The sequence below is a fragment of the Nerophis lumbriciformis genome, linkage group LG19, assembly GCF_033978685.3.
Source record: "Nerophis lumbriciformis linkage group LG19, RoL_Nlum_v2.1, whole genome shotgun sequence".
In the NCBI taxonomy this organism is placed as follows: domain Eukaryota; kingdom Metazoa; phylum Chordata; class Actinopteri; order Syngnathiformes; family Syngnathidae; genus Nerophis; species Nerophis lumbriciformis.
This window is the reverse complement of record NC_084566.2, coordinates 28,609,135-28,634,972: the sequence shown is the minus strand read 5'-3', so window position 1 is coordinate 28,634,972 and position 25,838 is coordinate 28,609,135. Positions and strand designations below refer to the sequence as shown.

Genomic DNA, 25,838 nt, shown 5'->3' with positions numbered 1-25,838 from the left:
ACCGCTCTTAGCCAATCATTTGATATGTTACTGCGTTGGGGGCATTTTTTTACGGTCTTTGATTGGCTATTGCGCTGCAGCCCAGCAAAGATGAAAAAACTCCGCTCTTCAAGCCTAGTGCCTCAAAAAGGAGGACAAATACGTTTCCGGCTTGATGCTGCGCCGGACGCCGGACAGGGCATTAAAAATCCGGACTGTCCGGCCTAAATCCGGACACCTGGTCACCCTACCCACTAGTCAGATTTACAAACATACAGTGTGATGCTAAATCACTGACCCACTAGTCATATTTACAAACTTGAAAGTAGGATGCAACGGCTCAAAATCACAAAAACACACAGTATGATGCTAGAACAGTGGTTCTTAACCTGGGTTCGGTCGAACCCTAGGGGTTCGGTGAGTCAGCCTCAGGCGTTCGGCGGAGGTCAAAACACACCCGACTCCTCGTGTAAATAAAAACTTCTCCCTATCGGCGTATTACGGATACGGCAACAGCAGAAGTCACGCTGATTTGCAGGTGTGTCATTTGTTGTGAGTTTATTCACTGTGTTGGTTTTGTTCTTTAAACAAGGTGATGTTCATGCACGGTTAATTTTGTGCACCAGTAAAAAAACATGGTAACACTTTAGTATGGGGAACATATTCACCATTAACTAGTTGCTTATTAACATGCAAATTAGTAACATATTGGCTCTTAACTAGTCATTATTAAGTACTTATTGATGCCTTATTCAGCATGGCCTCATTATAACTCTAACCCTCTAACCATAACTCTAACCAAAAAACTCTAAATTAAGTATTTGTTACTTAAAATATGGTCCCCTTACTAAAGTGTTACCAAAAATATATAACTTTGTCTTGAATTTGAAAAAAAAAGCATTTTATTTTTCACTAAAGAAGGGTTCGGTGAATGCGCATATGAAACTAATGAGGTTCGGTACATCCAACAAGGTTGAGAACCACTGTGCTAGAATAAAACATTTCAACACACTTAGCACACAATTAACACAGCACTGCAGAGCAGACACTAGACCAGGGGTCCCCAAACCTTTTGACTCGGGGGCCGCATTTGCCTCACAATACAAAGGTGCTGAGTAGTCCTGAGTTCAATCCCGGGCTCGGGATCTTTCTGTGTGGAGTTTGCATGTTCTCTCCGTGACTGCGTGGGTTCCTCCCACCTCCAAAGACATGCACCTGGGGATAGGTTGATTGGCAACACTAAATTGGCCCTAGTGTGTGAATGTGAGTGTGAATGTTGTCTGTCTTTCTGTGTTGGCCCTGCGATGAGGTGGCGACTTGTCCAGGGTGTACCCCGCCTTCCGCCCGAATGCAGCTGAGATAGGTCCAGCAACCCCAAAAGGGACAAGTGGTAGCAAATGGATGGATGGATATATATATAAATATATATACAGTATAGCAACACTTCATCACTCTTTGTAATTTGACAGACATGCAACGGCACCCACCGAAAAGGGATACGGGGAAAAAAGCAAGAATGCTTATCCAGGTCCCGCCCCTAATTTACAATCAACTTTGATTGTAAATTGATTTGATTGATTTGATTTGATGGATACATGACAATTTCAGAACAAGTATAACATATGTTAATGAATGATAATGACAAGGGTTTTTTTTGTTAGTTTTCTTTTGTTGGTTTCATAGTCCACATGATGACTTTTGCTAACGTTTATATAGGAGTTAGAATGTATAAAAAAGCTATAACATATGTGTGCTTGTCTCACATAAGGATTGTGAAGGATAGGCAAAAATCCCCAATAATGTAGTTCCCCTTTAAATTAATAATTAATAATCTGCTGTGGTGTATGTCCAATTTACAGAAAAAGCCACGGTGAGATGATTCACCAGTTAATAGGGGTGTTCCCCAGGCCTCTGTTTTAAGCTTCTTTTTTTTCTTCTGAACTTAATTTATCTTTATACACAATTAACCACAATTTTATGGAACATTAGCATTTTATTATTTTTGTTGACCTACAGAGGCTCAGGTGACTCAACTTCCCGACCGCACTCTCAAGCTGACAAACTTCCTGTGGAGCCGGAAGCGAGCTGTGGAGGACTCCACCCTGAGACAGAAAGCGCTCGTTCTTGAGAATAAGCTGTGGGAAAAAGCAGCGGAGAAAGCAGGAAGTGTGTGACAAGAGAATATGTTTAATATTTTGGAAGTTTTCTGTACATGTGCTGCAGTCTGTCTTCTTTACGTTGCAGATGTGGACAAGCACCTACTGGGGGAACGCATCCAGAGGGAGGTTATTTCTGAGCTCAGACGAACATTTTATCGCTGGACTCCCTTGAAGTACTTATGTTTATTACTTTTGTATTCAGATGTAGATGGCAAACATAGATTTACAGTATCTATTATCAACGCTAACTAGGGGTGTCCGGATATCGGGGTGGCTCGACTCAGATGGTAGAGTGGCCGTCCAGAAACTTGAGGGTTCCTGGTACGAATCCAGGCTCCACCATCATAGTAACTGTTTTCCTGTCCTTGGGCAAGACACTTTACCCACCTTGCTCCCTTTGCCACTCATTCTGGTGTATGAATGAATGTGAATGAATGTTTGGTAGAGGCCGTAGGCGCAAGTTGGCTGACACTTTCACTATGTAAAGCGCTTTGAGTCACTAGGGAAAAAGCGTGATATAAATATAATTCACTTCACTTGACTTCACTTTTCTGTCAGTCTATCTGTGCAGTTGTAGTTACAGATGTAGCTTAGCACCATCAGATATAAATGTGAAGTGAATAAATGATGGGTTTTAAGTGTGACACTCTTTGAGTCACTAGAAAGAGTGCTGTGTAAATCTAGCCTATTATTATTATTATTATTATCATTATTATTATATTGGTCCGATATCAGCAAATAAAATAAGTATCAGATTATACCATCTCGCATCAAAAATCTACAATACAAGCAGTCCTGCAGCGCTTGTAAATGTGCAAAGCTGGACAGACTGTAAGCCTCTAAATGTCCTTTACTGAGCACACAAGGTTAGTCTTTTCTATTTTAGTCAAATCATTTACAAAAGTTAAACATACTGTAGTAGGCTATACACTATAAGGAGCAAGCAGCTACACAACACCTAAACTCACAATAGCACACAACAATTGTCCTTAATTGAACAACATTGCAGTCTAAAACCGCACATTTGTCAATATGAACATATTACTCACATAGACAAAGTCTCCAAGGCAGAAGCATATTAGAAAGTACCCAGTAACAAACATGACTGCATCATTCAACATTAACGTATTGAATTATTGCAGCCCCTAGGTGTTGCCAAAAATAATTACTATTCCACTTCAAGTTAAAGACAACATAAGTACATTTTTAGACAGTTAATAATAGATAGGTTAGTGTTTTTTCAATACTTACCATTTTCTCTGATTAATTTCAGTTGATCAAGCCTGTTCTAACATTCCACACTACACAATAATAAAGTTTGTAAGATTACTGCCGATATCATATTGGATCAATGTCAGTATCGAACAATACTCAAGGCTCCGATATCTGTATCGTATTGTAAGTAAAAAAAAAAGTTGTCCGGACACCCCTAATGTTACCTGTCTTTTTATATGCCATAACTTATTTTTCTGATAATTATCTGCTCAAATGGTATTAAAAAAAAAAATTATAATAATGAACACGTGTCGTATGCTGGCCAATATTGACAAAGTGGTCTTTCTAGGTATAATGAGGAGCTAGGCGTGGTTTATATGGCGTCCCGCATGGCTGGAGGATACGCTGCTGTCAGGAGGGCTCTTAATGAGGTGGCCGCAAAGTCACATGAATAAAGACCAGACAAGAAACAATATAGCTAGTTATGGTTCATGTTCCTCTCCGTTACAGATTAAGAAGCGGGATCCTACCTTTGCTCCTCAGTCTCTCCTGGATTTTGGGTCTGGCCTGGGAACTGTGGCCTGGTAAGTGTGCTGAGAACTGAATTAAAGGGTATTGCACAAATACTGTATAGTTACTGGATGCAGTACAGAAGTGGACTGCTTTTAAATAAAATCACTATGATTTTCTTTTACGGTCCATTGTAGGGATGTTTTAACTCTTGTTCTTAGTTGGATTCACTTCAGGTGCAAAGGGAATTTGCTTCACTTCTGCAGTGTGAATACAAAGCAGTCCAAGTTTACTTTGCATTTCCATTGTATGAACTGCGCCTCAGGCAATATGAATTAAAAGTAAATTTGGATCCCCAAATATACATTTTTTTTTCACAGGGCGTCGCACTCTTACTGGGCTGACACTTTGAAGGAGATTGTGTGTGTGGACAGCTCAGGACCCATGAACATTTTGGCAGAGCGACTTCTTAAAGGTGCACACACTCTCACTCCGCCTATTACACTGGAACATCAATTTACGAACCGCTCATTATACTAACTTTTTGATTTTTAAAACCACAGGTCGATTAGACATATTTGTTAAATAAATCTTGTGTCTGTGTACAAACGTTTCACTCCCCCATTGTGTGCTTACAGTGCAGCCATTTTGTGCCGTGCAGCATATCCATTTTAGGCGGGATTATCCGTCTCCGTCAACAGACAGTTAGCACAGCAGTGCTGTCGTTATCTACTGATAATTGCTACTTTCTGTGTTTTTTAAGTGTTTTTTAAGCATTTTTAAAGCATTTGTGTAGTTTTGCTAGCTCGATATGAGTCCAAAGAAAGCAAAGGACAAGCAATGTGTGGTTTGAAACATTCAGGAAGTATCTACGGTGTTGTTGACACTGCCTCCCCTTTTAACCCACTGATTACCCAACAATGTTAAGTGGATTTTATTTTTTCCTGTAGCAATGTCTCTGTTAACGTTATGGAGTTTTTTTATTTTAATGGGAGTACATCACAGAGCTAGTGACAATGTGTGTGGCGGCTAAATAGGAGAAGGACAGTTCAGCTGGTTATTGTTTTGACTTTAAAAGATAGAAAGTTGATCCATCACCCCCTTGATATGTTTGTTTGATATACAGTACTGTATAGTGCTTTGTACTGTGTTAAATTTTTTTCAGACTTCTACTAAAATATGGACTTTTGTCGTGGCTGGAACCCATTATTAATGTTTACATTGTCTCTTATGGAGAAATTTGCTTTTCTATTAACAAACCCTGTTCAAGAACCAATCAACTCCATAACTCAAGTTTCCAGTGTACTTATTTTAATATCAGACCTGCTGTTGTTAGTGCTTTGTAAAAAAGACTAACTTGTTGTTCTTTTGCTGCGGTTGGGAAGGTGATGATGAACATGCTCCCTCTCACATTAAGCACGTCTACTTTAGGCAGTTCCTCCCCGTTTCCCCCAAGGTGAGACCATATCCAATAATAAGAACACACGCTGCATGTGGTTTATTTGACATTTTCTTGCAGACAATATTGATTGATTAGGATTCCATCATGTGTCGTCCTCTCAGGTGCAGTTTGACCTTGTGACGTCCGCCTACACCTTGTCGGAGATTCCCAACATTAAGGAGCGAGAAGAGGCGGTGTTCACTCTGTGGAGAAAGACCTCCTCCTATCTGGTCAGTCAAATGTTGCAACTCTGTACTAATAAGTCAGAGTGAGTGTGATATCTACTTTCACGAGATTTCACCTTGTTGTTATGAAGTGCTTGAAAAATGTTTCTACAGTTATTGGTGGAAAACGGTACCAAAGAAGGGCATCAGATCCTCATGGAGGCCAGAGACACTTTATTACAGGTATTGTACATTAAAACAAAAACAATCAGCATGATGAGTTAGTTGTCTTCTTTTCATTTTTAGAAGAAAGAAAAGACTGTCTACGACACCAGACCAGCATCAGTGTTTGCACCGGTATTTTTTTCTAAGTATTAAGATGTCTTTTTTTTTTTTATCAAGCACGATCGAGATGTCTCACTCTTTCAATGTATTTTTCTATTCAAGTGTTCCCATGAAAAGACATGTCCCAAACTAGCGCTCACGCCTGCAGTACCCTGCAACTTCCACCAGATGTACATGCCACTCTACGGGGTAAGACTGAATTGGCTTGAGCTGATAATAAATAAATAAATTAATCCAACGATTAATAAAAATAACCTATATTTTGCCGGCATCGTTAAAGGGGAACTGCAGTTTTTTTCCCAATCTTTCACAATCCCTATGTAAGACATGCACACATGATTTTCTTTTTTATACATTCTAATTCGGAATATACGAGGTGGCTAACAATAAGGCTCATGGGAGTTCTCTATTGCGCCCATAGAGCCCTCCAAAAACCGCTAACCACAATACATATACACACACACACACACACAGGTGTATATACATACACACATAGGTTTTTATGTATATTCACAAATACATATGCACCTATATATATATATATATATATATATACAGTTAGGCCCATAAATATTTGGACACTGACACAATTTTCAGTATTCCAGCGCTGTACAACACCACAATGGATTTGAAATTAAACAATCAAGATGTGCTTTAAGTGCAGACCTTGAGCTTTAATTTGAGTGTATTTACATCCAAATCAGGTGAACGGTGTAGCAATTACAACACATTTTATATGTGCCTTCCACCTTTTAAGGGACCAAAAGTAATTGGACAAGCTAACATAATCATAGATCAAATTGTTACTTTTTAATACTTTTTTTGCAAATCCTTTGCAGTCAATGACAGCCTGAAATCTGGAACCCATAGACATCACCAGACGCTGGGTTTCATCCCTGGTGATGCTCTGCCAGGCCTCCGCTGCAGCTGTCTTCAGTTCTTGCTTGTTCTTTGGACATGTTCCTTTCAGTTTTGTCTTCAGCAGGTGAAATGCATGCTCAATGGGATTCAGGTCAGGTGATTGACTTGGCCATTGCAGAACATTCCACTTCTTTGCCTTAAAAAACTCTTTGGTTGCTTTTGCAGTCATTGTCCATCTGCATTGTGAAGCGCCGTCCAATGAGTTTTGAAGCATTTGGCTGAATATGAGCAGATAATATTGCCCCAAACACTTCAGAATTCATTCTGCTGCTTTTGTCTGCTGTCATATCATCAATAACTATAAGAGACCCAGTTCCACTGGCAGCCACGCATGCCACTACCACCACCATGCTTCACTGATGAGGTGCTATGCTTTGGATCTTGAGCATTTCCTTCCCTTCTCCATCCTCTTCTATTTCCATCATTCTGCTACAAGTTGATCTTTGTCTCATCTGTCCATAAGATGTTGTTCCAGAACTGCACAGGCTCTTTTAGATGTTCCTTGGCAAACTCAAACTGTTTTTGAGGCTCACCAATGGTTTACACCTTGTGATGAAACCTCTGTATTTCCTCTGGTGAAGTCTTCTCTTAATTGTTGACTTGAACACAGATGCACCTACCTCCTGGAGGGTTTTCTTCAACTGGCCAACTGTTGTGAAGGGCTTTTTCTTGACAAGGGAAAGGATTTGTCTATCTTCCACCACACTTGTTTTCTGTGGTCTTCCAGGTCTTTTGGTGTTGCTGAGCTCAGGAGTGTGTTCTCTCTTTTTAAGAATGTACCAAACAGTTGATTTGGTCACACCTCATGTTTTTGCTATCTCTCTGATGGGTTTGTTTTGATTTTTCAGCCCAATAATGACTTGCTTCACTGATAGTGACAGCTCTTTGGACTTCATATTGAGAGATGACCTCCCCAGATTCCAAATGAATATACCACACTTGAAATTAACTCTAGGCCTTTTATCTGCTATTTTGTAAATGAAATAACGAGGGAATAACACACGCCTGGCCATGGAACAGTTGAGCATCCAATTGTCCAATTACTTTTGGTCCCTTAAAAGGTGGAAGGCACATATAAAATGTGTTGTAATTACTACACTGTTCACCTGATGTTGATGTAAATACCCTTAAATTAAAGCTCAAAGTCTGCACTTAAAGCACATCTTGATTGTTTCATTCCAAATCCATTGTGGTGTTGTACAGAGCTGGAATACTGAAAATGGTGTCAATGTCCAAATATTTATGGACCTAACTGTGTGTGTGTATATGTATATATATATATATATATATATGTATATATATATATATATATATATATATGTGTATATATATATATATATATATATATACATACACACACACACACATACAGGTGCATATGTATATTCACAAATACATATGCACCTATATGTATGTATGTATGTATATATATATATATATACATACATATATTCACAAATACACATGCACCTATATGTATGTATGTATATATATACATACATATATGTGCATATGTATTTGTGAATATACATATGCACCTGTATGTGTGTGTGTGTATATATATATATATATATATACATATACACACACACAGTAGTATTGGCCACTAGATTAGATCAATCAGAGCACGCTGTTCAGTATCATGGCCATTGATTTGCTCAGCCACAGGTAGTATTACTAAATTGGATTAAAAGTGAAACAGTGTCTAGAGGGTTCTCATAATGTTAAAAAACACATTTAGAAAGTCATAAAGTTTTTTATGCCCGAGCAATGAAAATATTGCATTTACAAGTCTTATTACTTTGTGGAAATTCATTAATCGCTGTCATGTCTGGAACCAATTTACAGCAATAGACAGCTTTATTATGATAAGATTAGTGATTTGGTCTCAAAGTAATGCTGACAATATTGTGTCCAGCAAAATGTTTTCTTAGCCCAGGCCTAAGAACAGAACCCTTAAAATGAAACCAAACATTCTGTTCACATATTAAGATTTTTATTTCAGCACAACAGTCTGATTGAGAAGTTCAGCTACCTGATTCTGACACGGGAGCCCCCTTCTGAGGCGAAGAGCGACAGGGCGGTGGAGTGGTCCAGGCTAATTGCGTCCCCTCAGGCCAGGACAAGACACGTGCATTGCCGCATGTGCTGCCCCGACGGTCAGCTGAAGCACGTAGTAGTGACCGCACGAAAACACGGCAGGTGTGAGCTCCCAGCTGGCTTTTGATTTATTTCAACATGATAAACATTTTTTAAATAAGCCAAAACGAAAGCTTTTGCTGATATGGTTGACGTTTCTTGTTTAGGGATGTGTACCGCTGCGCCCGCAACAGTGAGTGGGGCGACCAACTTCCACTTATTCCGGATGTAGATGACAATGACATGATCCAAAATGACAGCGAGTGATGACGCAGGACGCCTCACCACTATTCACGTAGGAACCAATAAATGTCCATTTTCTAACCAGGATGCAGTTATTGTGGTTGAAGACACTTTCTCCATTCGTTAGCATAATTGTTTCTGTGATACAGTGCATGGCTGTATGATACACAATCTTTATTTTTAACTTGCTACAATCTCTTTGAGGGCCGAGGACAGGTCTGGGTACTTATACTGAAACCCGGCCTCTAGAGTCCTCTTGGGAAGCACTTTCTGGCCCTGAGTGAGAACCACGGCTCTCTCCGAGCCCATTAGAGCGTTCATGACAACACCCGGCACAGGAAAGATGGTGGGCCGCCTCATGACCCGCCCTAGTTCTTTAGTGAATTCGTAGTTGGTGTTGAGGGTGGGGGCTACTCCGTTAAAGACCTGTGGTGAGGATAGGGGCGTGCCAATGGGAGGCTCCAAGGCGTAAGCGATGAGTCCAGCCAGGTCTGAAACGTGAATCCAAGGAAAGGGCTGCCGCCCGGAGCCAAGGGTACCGCCAAGACCGAGCCAGAAGGGCAGGAGCATCTGCTTCATAGCGCCGCCATCCCGACCCAACACTGCCCCTGTGGAGGAAGGAAGGAACAGGGGTGTTCAAACAAACTCCCCTCTCAGCAGATGCAAACAATTGAACAAACGTAGTACTGTAGTGTACACACCAGGTCTGATTACCACTTGCTTGGTGCTTTCTGTCACACTTTTTGGCAAAAGTGCAGAAGCTTCCCACTCTTGCACGAGTTTAGAGAGCAGGTCAAAGGGCGTCCAATCACTGTCTTCTGTATACTCAGCTGTCAAACTGGGCTGGTAGCACGCTGAGGGTCCACATATTAAACAAAGGAATGATACCTAATATTTACCATTAAGAGGCAATACATGACATGTATACAACTTTGATGGATGCTGACCTACACCAGACACCAGGACCCACGACTGAGGAGGACTTGGGGACGCTGCGATCGCTTGAGCCAGAGCTTTTGTCGTGTCAATACGACTGGAAAACAAGTCCTCCTTGTAGCTTTTGCCCCACCTAAAGTACAAAACAAAAGTGAAAAGGATTGCATTTAAGATGCCCCAGTTTGGATTTGTTACATGTGTGTGATGCTCACCATCGGAGAGGGTTCATGAGGTTCTCTCCTGCCAAGTTGACAGCGCCCTCACATGGTGGGAGGCCGCCTGACTGCAACTCACTCTGCAGATGCAAGGACAGATGAACAAGGTTACTCGATTCTCTACTGTTAACAACTAAATATACATCCTTCATAGGTTGTAATCACTATACCCAGGTTATTCTCCCAGGACCTTGCTGGCGAGAGATGACGGTGACCTCGTGACCTTTATCTCTGAGAAGGCGAATCAACTCACGACCCACAAAGCCAGTTCCACCTCCTACAAGAACGTTTCATAAATGATTGATAGAAAAATATTTATTTGCATGATTGATCTTTTTTTTTTTTTACTACTTTTCGAACATGTTGAATAGAGAAACTGGAAATTGTGATGTATCATGTATGCAACTCAACTCCATCCATCCATTTTTACCGCTTGTCCCTTTTGGGGTCAATAATTTTAAATGCTAACAGAATGCCCCAAACTGCGCATGCGTAAAACATACTTACAAAACGAGTTATCCACGTACGCAAGGGGGAACTAATTTCACATTATAAATGTTTCAGTGCATATGTATTGGTATCGTTTTATTGTTATTATCAGTAAAGCTATTTGTTTTAAAAGTACTAGTGAAAGTACGGCACGCTGCTTTAACAGCAGGGGCCATTATGTCATATTCATATTGACCTTTCCTTCACTAAGGATATAATCTCGCCAAGATCGAATAGTACGTACCTATTACGACTCTCATTGTAACCAAATGTAGTCCTGGGTATTACAAAATCAGACGTCGCTTGGGGTCGGCGTTCATTTAGTGAAGGCAGCAGAGGTCTGGAGGACCGCTTTCCTCAAAAAGCTTTTTGACCAACCGACTGCCGTATGCCGGAAGTTACGTCATTTTGTAGTTAAAAACAAATTGCACTGGCAACCTCTTTAATATATATATTCATAAATGTAAGTTTCTCAATACCCGACCTGTTTTTTGTGGCTTTAAAAAAGGATTACAGCTTTACTTTAAAACGCTTTCTACCTCTAACAACCGAAAAAATATGTGAAAACTACGATGCTATGCTCCAAATGTGGACTATTTACGGAACGTGTGGCTTTACACATTGCTACGTGTATATATTCTGCATTTTACTTTAGTTGCTTTATTGAGTTTACAACCCCCGTCGCTGTATTGTACTTGTTTTGACTATTATTGTTCATATACTTGTTTGTAAATGTCGAACATTATAAATAAAGGCTTATTAAAAAAAAAAAATGCCCTACGCAAAAAAAAAAAAGTTTGCGCATGCGCTTACAATGGTCCTGCGGCTCCTTTACCTGAGTCAACTATTTTGGTGAAGTACGCATAATCTAGAATAATGTAATAAAAATCAAACAATTTGTGCAATTCAAGATATTTGACGGTGCCACAAGAGAAGTCAACAGTGTCAAGCTACTTTAAACGGGGTCCGACGGACCCATTTTGTCCTTCGCGGTAAGTTTGTGTGCCTGCAAAAACTTTACTGTACTTTCAGAATTTTCGAAAAACAATATTACTGTTTGCCACGTTTAATCGGCGGGAAAGTACAATCCATGCTGTTTGCGATATTCTGCTAAGCATCTTGTAATTCATGTTTTGACTATTTTACAGTGACACAAAAAGCTAGTTCAGTTGTTGATTTTTTTTTCACCTGTGCAAGCAGTAAATATTTAAGGACAAACTGTAATACAAAACGTAATTCCTTTTTTTAGTGTGCAGGGAACTTGCATTTAAGACTTGCAAAATATTGTCCTCATGTCTGCTCACATTTTTACGACTAACCTTTGTCCTCCTAACAGCAGTGTTTGTGCAGCGTCTGTTGACCCCATCCACCCCAGGCAACGCACCTTTTCTTCTGGTAATGTGACATTTTTGTTGAGCCTAATTCACCAAAACACATCAGTGACTCATTGGATTTGACCTGAATGCAGATTTGTTTAATTGAAGGGTCAGCTGCTAAACAAACTTTTTAAACTTTTTGGTTTTCTAATTGGTTACTGCAGGGGTGTCAAACTCATTTTAGATCGGGGGCCGCATGGACAAAAATCTACCTCCGAGTAGAGTTTGAGTTTTATTGCGAACATGCAGGCATACAACATGATGCATCACAATGTCCACTTTCTCTATTCAACATGTTCAAAAAGGAGTAGGAAGAAGCAGAGCTTATTTAATCCTACCCCTTTTCCTTTACATAACAGTTGCTAAAACTTTTGTTCACTTCCTGTTCTCAATGTATTCACAATATACTCCATAAGTCATAACAATAAAAATAAATACATAAATAATTAGATATGTTCTCCCTACGTCCGTGTACCACTCCGTACAGCGGCGTTTTAAAAAGTCATTACTTTTTGAAACGGATACCGATAATTTCCGATATTACATTATAAAGCATTTATCGGCCGATAAATGCTTTATAATGTAATATCGGCCGATAAATGCTTTATAATGTAATATCGGAAATGTTTCAAAAAGTAATTACTTTGTAAAACGCCGCTGTACGGAGTGGTACACGGACGTAGGGAGAAGTACAGAGCGCCAATAAACCTTATAGGCACTGCCTTTAAGTAATATCTACAGCTTTTCACACACACACACACGTGAATGCAATGCATACTTGGTCAACAGCCATACAGGTCACACTGAGGGTGGCCGTATAAACAACTTTAACACTGTTACAAATATGCGCCACACTGTGAACCCACACCAAACAAGAATGACAAACACATTTCGGGAGAACATCCGCACCGTAACACAACAAACACAACATAAACACAACAGAACAAATACCCAGAACCCCTTGCAGCATTAACTCTTCCGGGACGCTACAATATACACCCCCCGCTACCCTCTACCCCCCCCCCTCCCCTCCCCACCTCAGGGAGAGCATGTCCCAAATTCCAAGCTGCGCACGTCATAGTCGCCTCCAGTGTTGCTTTGTGTGCAAGTTTTCTTAAATGTAACTTATCTGAACAATATCCAGTGTTGTGGTATTTCAATTAACTGGAGTCCAGTGTTCTGTGGGGCCCTATTGTAGTGAATCACACCTGAGACATCATAAATTAATCAAATCTTTATAAGACACGTAAACAATGTGATAAATAACATTTTACATCATTCAAAGTAGGGATCTAGATATCTGGTCAGGACACTCCTCACTCTTTTGCCTTCACCTTCATTGTCCATTTGTTTTTGGGGACTTTATATACTCTGGACCTTTATATACTCTGGAGTCCGCGACTTACATGGCGGACAATAACCGATACAGTCTGCTTCGCCAGTCCAAAAGCAGTCGCCGTTTTCCTCGTCGACCAGGTAATACAAAGCACACGCTACCTTTTTTATCACATCCACGGGAGCTCGCATTCTCGTTGTCTCTCCTTGGACAAATGGTCAAAGTTTTTTGGTAAGTAGAATCACAGCTGACCCGGACATTGGAAAGTTCTCTTGCCGTCTGAGGTGTGTAGTATCCCAAATAGCTGCAATCGCTTTCTCTTAAGGCAGTGATTCTTAACCTGGGTTCGATCGAACCCTAGGGGTTCGGTATGTCGGCCTCAGGGGTGGAGCCTCTGCCGCGGAGGTCAAGACACACCCGACTCATTGTGTAAATAAAATCTTCTCCCTATCGGCGTATTATGGATATGGTAACAGCAGAAGTCACACTGATTTGTCATTTGTTGTGAGTTCATGCACTGTGTTGGTTTTGTTCTTTGAGCAAGGTGATGTTCATGCACGGTTCATTTTGTACACCCGTAAAAAAACATATAACTGTCTTGAATTTGAAAAAAAAAAGTTTTTATTTTTCACTAAAGAAGGGTTCGGTGAATGCGCATATGAAACTGGTGGGGTTCGGTACCTCCAACAAGGTTAAGAACCACTGTCTTAAGGTATTCATGTGTGATTTCCACAAGCGTCTGTACATGTAGAAGAAGGAGATACACGGGCATGTCTGGATGACTCGCCTTCATATTCCCAGTGGTTAGTTCCCGAGTTACGAAACCGCTTTATTATGAAGTTGGCTGTGGTGCGTTCTTTCTGATGTCTCTTCCTGTGTGGGGCGTGGTCTTTCTGGCGTCACTTCCTCTCCGAACTCAGTTTGTAAACGATCAATGAGTCCATACAAAGCTAAGTGCCGGAGATTCAAGAATTACACGGCTGCTGTTTTGAGGCATGTAAAAAAAATAATGCACTTTGTGACTACAATAATAAATATGGCAGTGCCATGTTAGCATTTTTTTCCATAACTTGAGTTGATTTATTTTGGAAAACTTTGTTACATTGTTTAATGCATCCAGCGGGGCATCACAATAAAATAAGGCATAATAATGCGTTAATGCCACGACTGTATATATCGGTATCGATTGATATCAGAATCGGTAATTAAGAGTTGGACAATATCGGATATCGGCAAAAAACCCATTATCGGACATCTTTATAAATAATACTCGGTGAAGTAAGTTATATTTCATATGGTGAGATGAGTAAGATTATCTTGAAAATGTATGGATGGATGAGATAAATTCCGAATGCTTATCATGGTTCTTCTTCTTTGTACTTTGTAAACACTTTAAGTTTGAAGAGTTTCTTAAAGTGGATCATATTAGTACATTGTTTGATTTATTTGCTTAATCCATTCCATAATTTAATTCCACATACTGTGGATATACTGAAGGTCTTAAGTGTTGTCCGTGCGTACAAATGATTTAAATTACATTTTCCTCTAAGATTATATTTCTCCTCTCTTGTTGAGAAGAATTGTTGTATATTCTTGGGTTGCAGGTTATAGTTTGCTTTGTGTATAATTTTAGCTGTTTGCAAATTCACTATGTCGTGGAATTTCAGTATTTTTGATTCAATAAATAAAGGATTTGTATGTTCTCTATATCCAACATTATGTATTATTCTAACTGATCTTTTTTGTAACACAGTTAGTGAATGAAGTGTACTTTTGTGGGCCGGACTGGTAAAATCACGGCATGATAACTTTAAAAATAAAGACAACTTAAGATTGTTTTCTTTGTTTAGAAATAGACCAAGCACATTCTGAAATTGTGCAAATCATAATGCTGTTGGGTTTTTTTTCTTTACAATTACCTGTTGCGGTTAATAGTATATATACTTTATTTGTCGTTATTTATATTTTCTGAATAAATTTGTTGGTCTTAATTTTCAATCTATCAAGATAAAAAAAATTATATCAAAATCCAAAAGACATGCACCTGGGGATAAGTTGATTGGCAACACTAAATTGGCCCTAGTGTGTGGATGTGAGTGTGAATGTTGTCTGTCTATCTGTGTTGGCCCTGCGATGAGGTGGCGACTTGTCCAGGGTGTGCCCCGCCTTCCGCCCGATTGTAGCTGAGATAGGCTCCAGCGCCCCCCGCGACCCCAAAGGGAATAAGCGGTAGAAAATGGATGGATGGATTACAGTATGTTTTTTATGTAGTTTGATCTTTTTCCTCTATGATGTACTAACGTGTCTTATTTTGCTGCACATAATCTACAAAAATAAAGACAATTTAAGATTGTTTTCTTTGTTTAAAAATAGAACAAGCACATTCTGAAAATGTACAAATCATAATGTTGTTGGTTTTTTTTTTTTACACTTTGATCGTTTTCCTCGACTGATGTACTAACATCACACTGCAAAAACTGAAATCTAAGTAAGATGAAATATCTCAAATAAGGGTGATATTTGCTTATTTTCTGTCTGATAAGATAATTCTTCTCACTAAGCAGATTTTATGTTAGAGTGTTTTACTTGTTTTAAGGGTTTTGGTCCTAAATGATCTCAGTAAGATATTATAGCTTGTCGCTGAGATTTTATGACCTATATTGAGTAAAGCATGCTTGAAACTAGAATATCAACTGTTGCAAAGCTGTGTCATCAACACTCACAAGTATAAAACTACTTTTTTAAAGTAATAATTTCTTATTCCAAGCATGAAAAAAAAATTCATGACTCTGACACAGTTGTGTCTAATAATTAAAACGCATGACAGCCAAATGGACTTTGCTGTTTTATTTTCAATGAAACAATAGAAAATACGTACTCATATAGTAGTACAGTTGGCACAGTACAGTAAACTGACAGTTAATATTTAAACATTTAACATGTGACATTTCTAACAATTTAACAGAAGTAGTCCATGCACATTCAGATAAATTCTTCAAAATTACAATTAAAAACATTTTGGCCGGGGACCGGGCTGTATATATGTGCACTAATTGACTGAAAGAGCACGCACTTGGCACGATGATGTCATGTTATGGATGGAAAAATGCATTTTTAGACCATATGATTTGCCTGAGCGGCTAGGAGACCCAGAGAGTAACAAGGGGTTGCCTTATGCGGTCCTCTCCAAGGTTTCTCATAGTCATTCACATCGACGTCCCACTGGGGTGAGTTTTTCCTTGCCCGTATGTGGGCTTTGTACCGAGGATGTCGTTGTGGCTTGTGCAGCCCTTTGAGACACTTGTGATTTAGGGCTATATAAATAAAGATTGATTGATTGATTGATTGATTGTTGCCTTTCCATTAAGAACAATAAATTAGTTTTTAGTATAAGTTTGCTGGTTTCAAGAAATGTAATGCCGAGCGCATATCATTATGTCAAGATAATGGCACTAGCATTTACTTCATTTAAGGATATATTTCAACATATTAAGCAAAAAGGTCTCTTTTTTTCTACCAAGAAAAGTGCACTTGTTATTAGTGAGAATATTCTTATTTTAAGGTATTTTTGGGTTCATTGAAGTTAGCTAATTTTACTTGTTTTGGAAAGCCATGACAAGCCAAATTTTCTTGTTCTATTGGCAGATAATTTTGCTTAGTTCAAATAAAATACCCCAAATTTTTCTTTTTTTTTTTCTTGTTTTTGAACACTGACTTTTTGCAGTGCATGTGGTTTGTTTTGTACATATGTAGCATCATCTACAAAGATACAAACAATTGCTATTGCGACATCCAGTGGACACATTTAGAACAGCTGTTTCTTTTATTCTAAAATTGCAGGTTAATTTTTATACTTGGCAAACTCATCCCGCGGGCCGGATAGAACCTGTTCGCGGGCCTGATCCGGCCCTCGGGCCGTACGTTTGACACCCCTGGTTTACTGTGTCTGGCTCGCAATAGTGCAGCTCTCTTTGTGCCAAACGTGGCACACTTTAAATTAGATATTGTGACATTTACCTGTATCCCTCTTAGTTGTTATGCTTTTTGCTGTAGCTCAGCGGGACGCCATGGTTCCTCAAGTCCGGCTCCGGCTGCTTCCCAGCGCCAGGTGTTTGTTCGACGAGCCTGTCCAGGTGATGGTGGACAGCCTGAGGCCCAGGCAGGTGGTCACCATGCGGGCCAAGGCGACGGATGAGAGAGGCGTGGTCTTTCGATCCTCCGCCATCTACCGGGCGAATGGGAGCGGCGACATTGACCTGAAGAGGGACCCGGCGCTGAACGGGAGTTATGTAGGCGTGGAGCCCATGGGTCTGCTGTGGTCCATGAAGGCGGACATGCCACATAAGTACTTCCATTGGAACCTGGCGCTCAATCCTCACGTGGTCAAGTTCTCCGTGCACGACGGCGTTCCAGAGGAAGACGAGGAAGGCGGGGCTCTAGCGGAGGCCACCAATGAGCGGTGTCTGATTGCGGACGGGGTCAGCCGGGTTGTCATCAGACAAGAGACATTTAGTGGTGTTTTGTTCACGCCTGCAGGTTAGTAGTCCCTGTCTTCATCTGATTACACTTTGGGTTATAACTTTGTGGAAGTCGCTTTCTAGCAACTCCACTGTAGACACGGCACAAGAGCCAGGCGTGCAGGTTTAACAAAGTTTTTATGTTTTTACACAGATTTTACAAAGTCTTTTCCGTCACTCCCAATCCTCTCTTTCCCTCTGCTCCCGGCTGCTTACTGTTAAAGACAACAGATGATTAGATTAACACGTACCACCTGTGAAATCTAATCACCTGCCAGCTGTGTCTCGCCGTCCCGCACATGACCCGCCCTTAACTGATGGTGCTCCGCCCTCGACACCATTGCCAGAGGCGGTGACCTTTGCTCCTGCAGGCGCGCTAATGCACTTCCCTCCACAAACTTATATCGTCATTGCACTTAAAAAGTACATTTGTTTTCAGTACTCCCCGTCCAAGAACAGACATAATGTATACAGGGGTAGACAGAACAGCAAGCGGTGCCCCGTAGAGTGGTAGGAAGTAAAGGTAAACAGAGGAGAATAGCAACTACCAAACTAAGCTCCTATTAGGGGGTCTCAGGCCCCGTTTACACTAAGCCGGATAAGGTTATCCAGGTTAAATCACACCCAATCTTATCCGTGTCTACACACAACAATGTCACCGTTTAAGACCCCATCCGTCCGCCGGCGCATGCGCGGAAAATGCACACATCATAGTCGCCTCCAGTGTTGCTTTGTGTGCAAGTTTTCTTAAATGTAACTTATCTGAACAATATCCAGTGTTGTGGTATTTCAATTAACTGGAGTCCAGTGTGCTGTGGGGCCCTATTGTAGTGAATCACACCTGAGACATCATAAATTAATCAAATCTTTATAAGACACGTAAACAATGTGATAAATAACATTTTACATCATTCAAAGTAGGGATCTAGATATCTGGTCAGGACACTCCTCACTCTTTTGCCTTCACCTTCATTGTCCATTTGTTTTTGGGGACTTTATATACTCTGGACCTTTATATACTCTGGAGTCCGCGACTTACATGGCGGACAATAACCGATACAGTCTGCTTCGCCAGTCCAAAAGCAGTCGCCGTTTTCCTCGTCGACCAGGTAATACAAAGCACACGCTACCTTTTTTATCACATCCACGGGAGCTCGCATTCTCGTTGTCTCTCCTTGGACAAATGGTCAAAGTTTTTTGGTAAGTAGAATCACAGCTGACCCGGACATTGGAAAGTTCTCTTGCCGTCTGAGGTGTGTAGTATCCCAAATAGCTGCAATCGCTTTCTCTTAAGGCAGTGATTCTTAACCTGGGTTCGATCGAACCCTAGGGGTTCGGTATGTCGGCCTCAGGGGTGGAGCCTCTGCCGCGGAGGTCAAGACACACCCGACTCATTGTGTAAATAAAATCTTCTCCCTATCGGCGTATTATGGATATGGTAACAGCAGAAGTCACACTGATTTGTCATTTGTTGTGAGTTCATGCACTGTGTTGGTTTTGTTCTTTGAGCAAGGTGATGTTCATGCACGGTTCATTTTGTACACCCGTAAAAAAACATATAACTGTCTTGAATTTGAAAAAAAAAAGTTTTTATTTTTCACTAAAGAAGGGTTCGGTGAATGCGCATATGAAACTGGTGGGGTTCGGTACCTCCAACAAGGTTAAGAACCACTGTCTTAAGGTATTCATGTGTGATTTCCACAAGCGTCTGTACATGTAGAAGAAGGAGATACACGGGCATGTCTGGATGACTCGCCTTCATATTCCCAGTGGTTAGTTCCCGAGTTACGAAACCGCTTTATTATGAAGTTGGCTGTGGTGCGTTCTTTCTGATGTCTCTTCCTGTGTGGGGCGTGGTCTTTCTGGCGTCACTTCCTCTCCGAACTCAGTTTGTAAACGATCAATGAGTCCATACAAAGCTAAGTGCCGGAGATTCAAGAATTACACGGCTGACTTACCCGTGTAAAAATTTGTCCGAGTCGGGGGACCTTAAACGATAGTTTAGTGTGGCTGAAACGGGGCTAAACGACTTAGTGTAGACATGGCCGCAGTTTGAGACCAGAAAAAAACCCTCAAGCGCATAAAATACAAAACTTGAGACTTTCAACCTTGAATTGATTAACGTGGACCCCGACTTAGACAAGTTGAAAAACTTATTGGGGTGTTACCATTTAGTGGTCAATTGTACGGAATATGTACTGTACTGTGCAATCTACTAATAAAAGTTTCAATTAGAGATGTCCGATGATATTGGACTGCCGATATTATCGGCCGATAAATGCTATAAAAGGTAATATCGGAAATTATCGGTATCGGTTTCAAAAAGTAAAATGTATGACTTTTTAAAACGCCGCTGTACGGAGTGGTACACGGACGTAGGGAGAAGTACAGAGCAGTTGCGTCTCCCAGTCATACTTGCCAACCCTACCGATTTTCCCAGGAGACTCCCGAATTTCAGTGCCCCTCTCGAAAATCTCCCGGGGCAACCATTCTCCCGAATTTCTCCCGTTTTCCACCCAGACATCAATATTGGAGGCGTGCCTTAAAGGCACTGCGTTTGCGTGCCGGCCCAATCACATATTATCTACGACTTTTCACACACACAAGTGAATGCAAGGCATACTTGGTCAACAGCCATACAGGTCACACTGAGGGTGGCCGTATAAACAACTTTAATACTGTTACAAATATGCGCCACACTGTGAACCCACACCAAACAAGAATGACAAACTCATTTCGGGAGAACATCCACACCGTAACACAACATAAACACAACAGAACAAATACCCAGAACCCCTGGCAGCACTAACTCTTCCGGGACGCTACAATATACACCCACCGCTACCCCTTAACACCCCCCCCCTAACACCGCCCACCTCAACCTTTTGGAAAACCTTGTTACATTGTTTAATGCATCCAGCGGGGCATCACAACAAAATTAGGCATAATAATGTGTTAATTCCACGACTGTATATATCGGTATCGGTTGATATCGGAATCGGTAATTAAGAGTCGGACAATATCGGATATCGGCAAAAAAGCCATTATCGGACATCTCTAGTTTCAATCAATCAATCAACGGGGGGAGCGGGCGGGCATCCGTCCCGAAGCTGCAGCCACCAGCGGCGCTGCTCCATTGTCCATCATTCTGCAGGTGGTAAAGCGGCGTGGGCGTGTGTGTGCGTATCAGTATAGCAGTGGTTTAAGCGTGTTTGTCCATAAGCCTAGACATCGCTCCATTCTGCGTCACTGACTTCTGCCTCGATCCGCAGCGTGACATCGCGATAACACAGCTGTTTGCTATGGAGGCGTCCGAGATCTAGTCCAATAGTAGGGCTTAGGGATGTAACGGTATCAAAATCTCACGGTTAAGGCCATGGTACGATAATATTGCTGTATATGTACAAAAAAAGCTTGGTAAAAATGCCAAAGTGTGTAAAATGAAGTAGCAGGAATGTTTAGGATAAACACGCTTACTGTAATTGAACTGTAATCTGTCACTCCAATGCCGGTTGCGGTTTGGTTAACGCACTAATTAAAACCTCAATGTCGATTCGATGTCGATTAGTCGTGTAGTCTTATCCAACACTGTCAAAAACATCACAGATGTCCTCGAAGGAAGGGGTCTCAGAGCGTCTTTCGCTGCAATAGTCCTACTGAGTGTGTTTATAGCAGGACCTTGCCAGTACAGAAGGAGACACATTGTAAAGGATTGTTTTGATTCCAATTCCAATAGATTTATCTACTCTCGTTGTACATTCGGGCTCTCAAATTGATCATAATTTCGCCTTGCAGAGCGGAAAGCTTCTCCAAGATGTCATCCATTTTGGGATTAGTTCAAAATCAATACTGTTGAGTGCCCACAGCTCTGCCCGTCCTACCAATCATTTGTAGCAGCTTGCTAGCAGCTACCCTGAACGACTGGCAGCATCTTACGAACTTGTCGATACACTAGAGAAATGCTTACTCCAATCAGCAGATGTCCTGTTATCATGATTCTGAAACAGCAGATGTTTCAACTTGCTCGACTGAAAAAATCGGCAGGCGAACAACCCTCCACGTCTCCCAAGAGTCCATTGTGTATCCAGCGACAAATATTCTGTCAGGACAGGCAGGCTCCCCCGAACCCGAGCTTCTAGTCGTGAAGATCTTGTCAATTTTGTTAAGAGACCAGTTGATCAATTTTGATTGGATTACAGTTAAGACAAGACAAGAGGAGACAAAGAAGCAAAATCAGGAGAGATAAGGGAGAGGTAAGGCAAGTGTCTGCCTTTGTTTAGAGCCAGAAAGCAAGCTCTTTTTGCTTTTTAACCTGAATGACATTTTGGAGCATTTTACAGTGCAACCTTTAAAGTTGAACACAATCTGATCCCTGTTGGAAACAATGCAGCAAGGAATAACCTGTTCCAGGGTCAAACTGTGGTCATCATAAAGCCTTCATGAAAGGTATAAGCAATGTTTGAAGTCACCTTTAATATTCTTAAGTAGTAGTATCGGACAATTTTCGTGAAAAAGTATGTGCTCGGCGATTGCCTAAATATGTCACAAACACTGATTCTCTCTGACAGATGCTTTTTAATTTTAGTCCCTCAGCTGACAAGCGGCTAACAGCTAATTACGTGCCTCCATACACAGTGTGGAGCCGCTCCCCTGAATGACTAATTATCTCAATTACGGCAAATAAACTGCATTTTGTAGTTTCTTATGTATTATCACTGGAGGATAAAGCTAAACATGTTACACACTGAAAGCAAGTGAGGATCAGGCATGCTAATAGCTAAGTGTGGAAGTCGCTTCCCAGCGGCCCCACTGACAGACACTTCACAGGAGCCCGGCGTGCAAAGTTGAAAATTTTTTTTAATGTGCATAGATTTTTCAGTCACGTCCGTATCCTCTCTGCCCTCCTGCTCCCGGCCGCTTAATGTTAAAGACAACAGATGATTAGATTAACACGTACCACCTGTGAAATCGAATCACCTGCCAGCTGTGTCTCGCCGTCAGCACTACCACGCCCCCGTCTGATGGTGCTCTGTCCTCAGCACCATGGACAGAGGCGGTGACCTTTGCTCCTGCAGGCAGCGCTGGCCCCATCTCCCTCCACACTAAGCTAGCTTGAAACATCCATCCATCCATTTTCTACTGCTTATCCCTTTCAATTTATGTGTATTATTTTGTTGGATTGATTAATAAATAAAATTAAATAAAGCAACAATGTTATTTTGTCTCTGACTCTCCAGGTAAAGGTCCCTTTCCGGGTGTGCTGGACTTAAGCACCTTCATGTGCGAGAAGCGAGCCAGTCTGTTGGCCAACAAAGGCTTCATGGTTCTGACTATTTCCGTGTTCAACGACAAACCCGCCAGCACCAAGCACTTAAACCTGGACTACTTTGAGGAAGCTGTTCGGTTTTTACAGCAACAACCCAAAGTAAGCACGACAGCAAAGCGATGAAAGGGAACATTTTGTTTGAAATTACGCTACGTGAAGTTCCGTGGTTGTGTTTGCAGGCAGGCGGTCAAGGAATCGGTGTGCTATCGAGGTCCAAGGCAGGAGACATCGGTCTGTCGCTGGCGTCTTTTACCTCGTGTGTGAAGGCGGTGGTGTGGATCAACGGCTGCAGCGCAAACATCGGCTATCCTCTCCACTACAAGAACCGCCAAGTGCTCTCCGTCTTGGGCTACAACTTGAGCAAGGTGATGCCCACTCCCTCCGGCGCCAGCATCGTCAAGTTCGGCGTGAGTGATCCCGAAACCGAGGAGAACAAGGGCAGCGTTGTGCCCGTCGAAAAAGCCAACGCGCACTTTCTCCTGGTGGCGTCGGAGGACGACCTGAACTGGGACAGCAAGGCCTTCATGGAGGGCATAGAGCGGCGGCTGAAGAGCGAGGGGAAGAATAACTTTGAGTGCGTCTGCTACCCGAGAGCTGGACACATGCTGGAGCCGCCCTACAGCCCGTACTGCCATTCCGGCCTGCACGGGATCCTACGTTCACCCGTCTTGTGGGGCGGGGAACCTAAAGCCCACGTCGACGCTGAGGTCCACTTGTGGAAGAAGGTGGAGGACTTCTTCAGAACTCGACTGACCTCCAAATTATAGACTCGTCAAGCCCGATGGGCATACTTGCCAACACTCCCGATTTTCCCGGGAGACTCCCGAATTTCAGCGCCCCTCCCGAAAATCTCCCGGGGCAACCATTCTCCCGAATTTCTCCCGATTCCCACCCGGACAACAATATTGGGGGCGTGCCTTTAACGTCCTCTCTCACCTGAAACCTTCACCCCTTAACAGCCGCATGCTGTCCAGGCGTCCGCTTTTCCTCCATATAAACAGCGTGCCGGCCCAGTCACATAATAATGTAGCGTTGGACGGGTTTAACAATGGTTTTTACTCAAAGATGTCATGAAAAGCTGACACGTTGTATGATCTTTTAACTGGATTAATGATACCGTTAATTTCAAGCACACTCACACAAGTAAATGCAAGCCCATACTTGGTCAACAGCCATACATGTCACACTGACGGTGGCCGTACAAACAACTTTAACACTGTTACAAATATGTGCCACACTGTGAACCCACACCAATCAAGAATGACAAACATATTTGGGGAGAACATCCGCACCGTTACACAACAGAACAAATACCCAGAATCCCTCGCAGCACTAACTCTTCCGGTACGCTGCAATAACATCTACGGCTTTTGGAGCTCAGTGCACAACTGCACACACAACAAGAAGGAGACGGAGCAGAAGAACGAAGAAGAGACATGGCGACGACGAGTGAGAAGAAGAAATACGCTTGCAAGTTCCAAAATGATCGGAAAAAAGAATTTCATTTCATCCAGGACAGCTCGAAGCGGAAGGGGTATGCTGCCTGCACATCAACCCCCCCATTTCCCGAATTCGGAGGTCTCAAGGTTGGCAAGTATGCCGATGGGAGGGACTGAAGACCAATTAAGAACATTTTAAACTTTTAAATGAGCACAGCTGAACCTCCATTTACAAACATTTGATTGATTTATGAATCGCAGCCCCAATAAAAATATGCTTTGGTGTACGAACTTTGTCTCGGCGTACGAGCGTTTCAATGTGTGCATGCAGCACAGCTATTGTGTGAGGGCTGATGTTAGCTCGTCGGCGGCGGCGAGTATGATTGTCCTCCTGTTGGTGGGATTGCCTTCAGGAGAACGCCCGAGCGTGGAATCTTTTAAAGTGGGGAGCCTGGTGCACAGACAGCCACCACACTGTCCTTGGCAAAGAGAAGGCCAGGGTCCAATGGCATGGAGAACAAGACAATTGGGGGCCCATCTTTGCTGCAGCCTTCTTCCGCCTTTGTGACTGTTGTGGAGCTTCTATGCAACCATCAACTGCCCACTCCGCCGTTGAGGTCTTTTGATGTTAGCTACTGTGCTAATTGCTACCTGTTGTGCTTTTTAAAGTTGTTTTTGGTCTTTTTACCTTACTTTTGCTTGCTCAATAGGAGTCCAATATAAAGCAAAAGACAAGCGATGTGTGGGCAACATTCAGCAAGTATCTACGTCAGGGGTAAATGGGTTATACTTGTAGAGCGCTTTTCTACCTTCAAGGTACTCAAAGCGCTTTGACACTATTTCCACATTCACCCATTCATACACACATTCACACACTGATGGCGGGAGCTGCCATGCAAGGCCCTAACCACGACCCATCAGGAGCAAGGGTGAAGTGTCTTGCTCAAGGACACAACGGACGTGACTAGTTTGCTTACAATGGAGCCTAATTGTAGCGCATTGATTTCAAAAACATCATGACGTTTTTTGTTTTTTTCTTCTTCACTGCATACTACTCACTACAGACTTTATGAGAGCCAACAAACATA

At 41.9% G+C, this 25,838-nt stretch overlaps 3 protein-coding genes across 4 annotated transcripts in view; 2 read left to right on the top strand and 1 right to left on the bottom strand.

Annotated features, from left to right (window-relative positions):
- mettl17 (methyltransferase like 17) overlaps nt 1-9,197 on the top strand; it is a 12,484-nt gene extending 3,287 nt beyond the window's left edge. Inside the window, exons 3-14 of the mRNA XM_061979045.2 lie at nt 1,996-2,145; nt 2,224-2,311; nt 3,703-3,784; nt 3,864-3,937; nt 4,244-4,338; nt 5,249-5,319; nt 5,427-5,534; nt 5,643-5,711; nt 5,775-5,825; nt 5,916-6,002; nt 8,740-8,936; nt 9,041-9,197. Coding sequence (XP_061835029.1) covers nt 1,996-2,145; nt 2,224-2,311; nt 3,703-3,784; nt 3,864-3,937; nt 4,244-4,338; nt 5,249-5,319; nt 5,427-5,534; nt 5,643-5,711; nt 5,775-5,825; nt 5,916-6,002; nt 8,740-8,936; nt 9,041-9,140 — 1,172 coding nt within the window. The 3' untranslated portion in view covers nt 9,141-9,197. The remainder of the gene's footprint in view (nt 1-1,995; nt 2,146-2,223; nt 2,312-3,702; nt 3,785-3,863; nt 3,938-4,243; nt 4,339-5,248; nt 5,320-5,426; nt 5,535-5,642; nt 5,712-5,774; nt 5,826-5,915; nt 6,003-8,739; nt 8,937-9,040) is intronic.
- sdr39u1 (short chain dehydrogenase/reductase family 39U, member 1) lies at nt 9,162-12,214 on the bottom strand. Of its 2 annotated transcripts, none has more exons than XM_061979049.2 (6): nt 12,076-12,214; nt 10,438-10,544; nt 10,265-10,347; nt 10,064-10,185; nt 9,818-9,970; nt 9,162-9,724 (listed from the first exon to the last, which is right to left on the bottom strand). In XM_061979049.2, exons 3-6 carry the CDS (start codon nt 10,279-10,281, stop codon nt 9,297-9,299), a joined length of 720 nt encoding a protein of 239 aa, XP_061835033.1. In that variant the 5' UTR covers nt 10,282-10,347; nt 10,438-10,544; nt 12,076-12,214; the 3' UTR covers nt 9,162-9,296. The 2 variants fall into 2 exon arrangements, with proteins under 2 accessions (XP_061835033.1, XP_061835032.1); XM_061979048.2 differs by lacking the exon at nt 12,076-12,214 and adding an exon at nt 11,001-11,143.
- On the top strand, nt 11,588-25,838 carry LOC133618565 (acyl-coenzyme A thioesterase 3-like). Its single transcript, XM_061979047.2, has 5 exons — nt 11,588-11,748; nt 12,093-12,151; nt 17,522-18,004; nt 23,223-23,410; nt 23,491-25,838. The coding sequence occupies exons 3-5, from the start codon at nt 17,536-17,538 to the stop codon at nt 24,076-24,078; spliced, it is 1,245 nt and encodes a 414-aa protein (XP_061835031.1). The 5' UTR covers nt 11,588-11,748; nt 12,093-12,151; nt 17,522-17,535; the 3' UTR covers nt 24,079-25,838.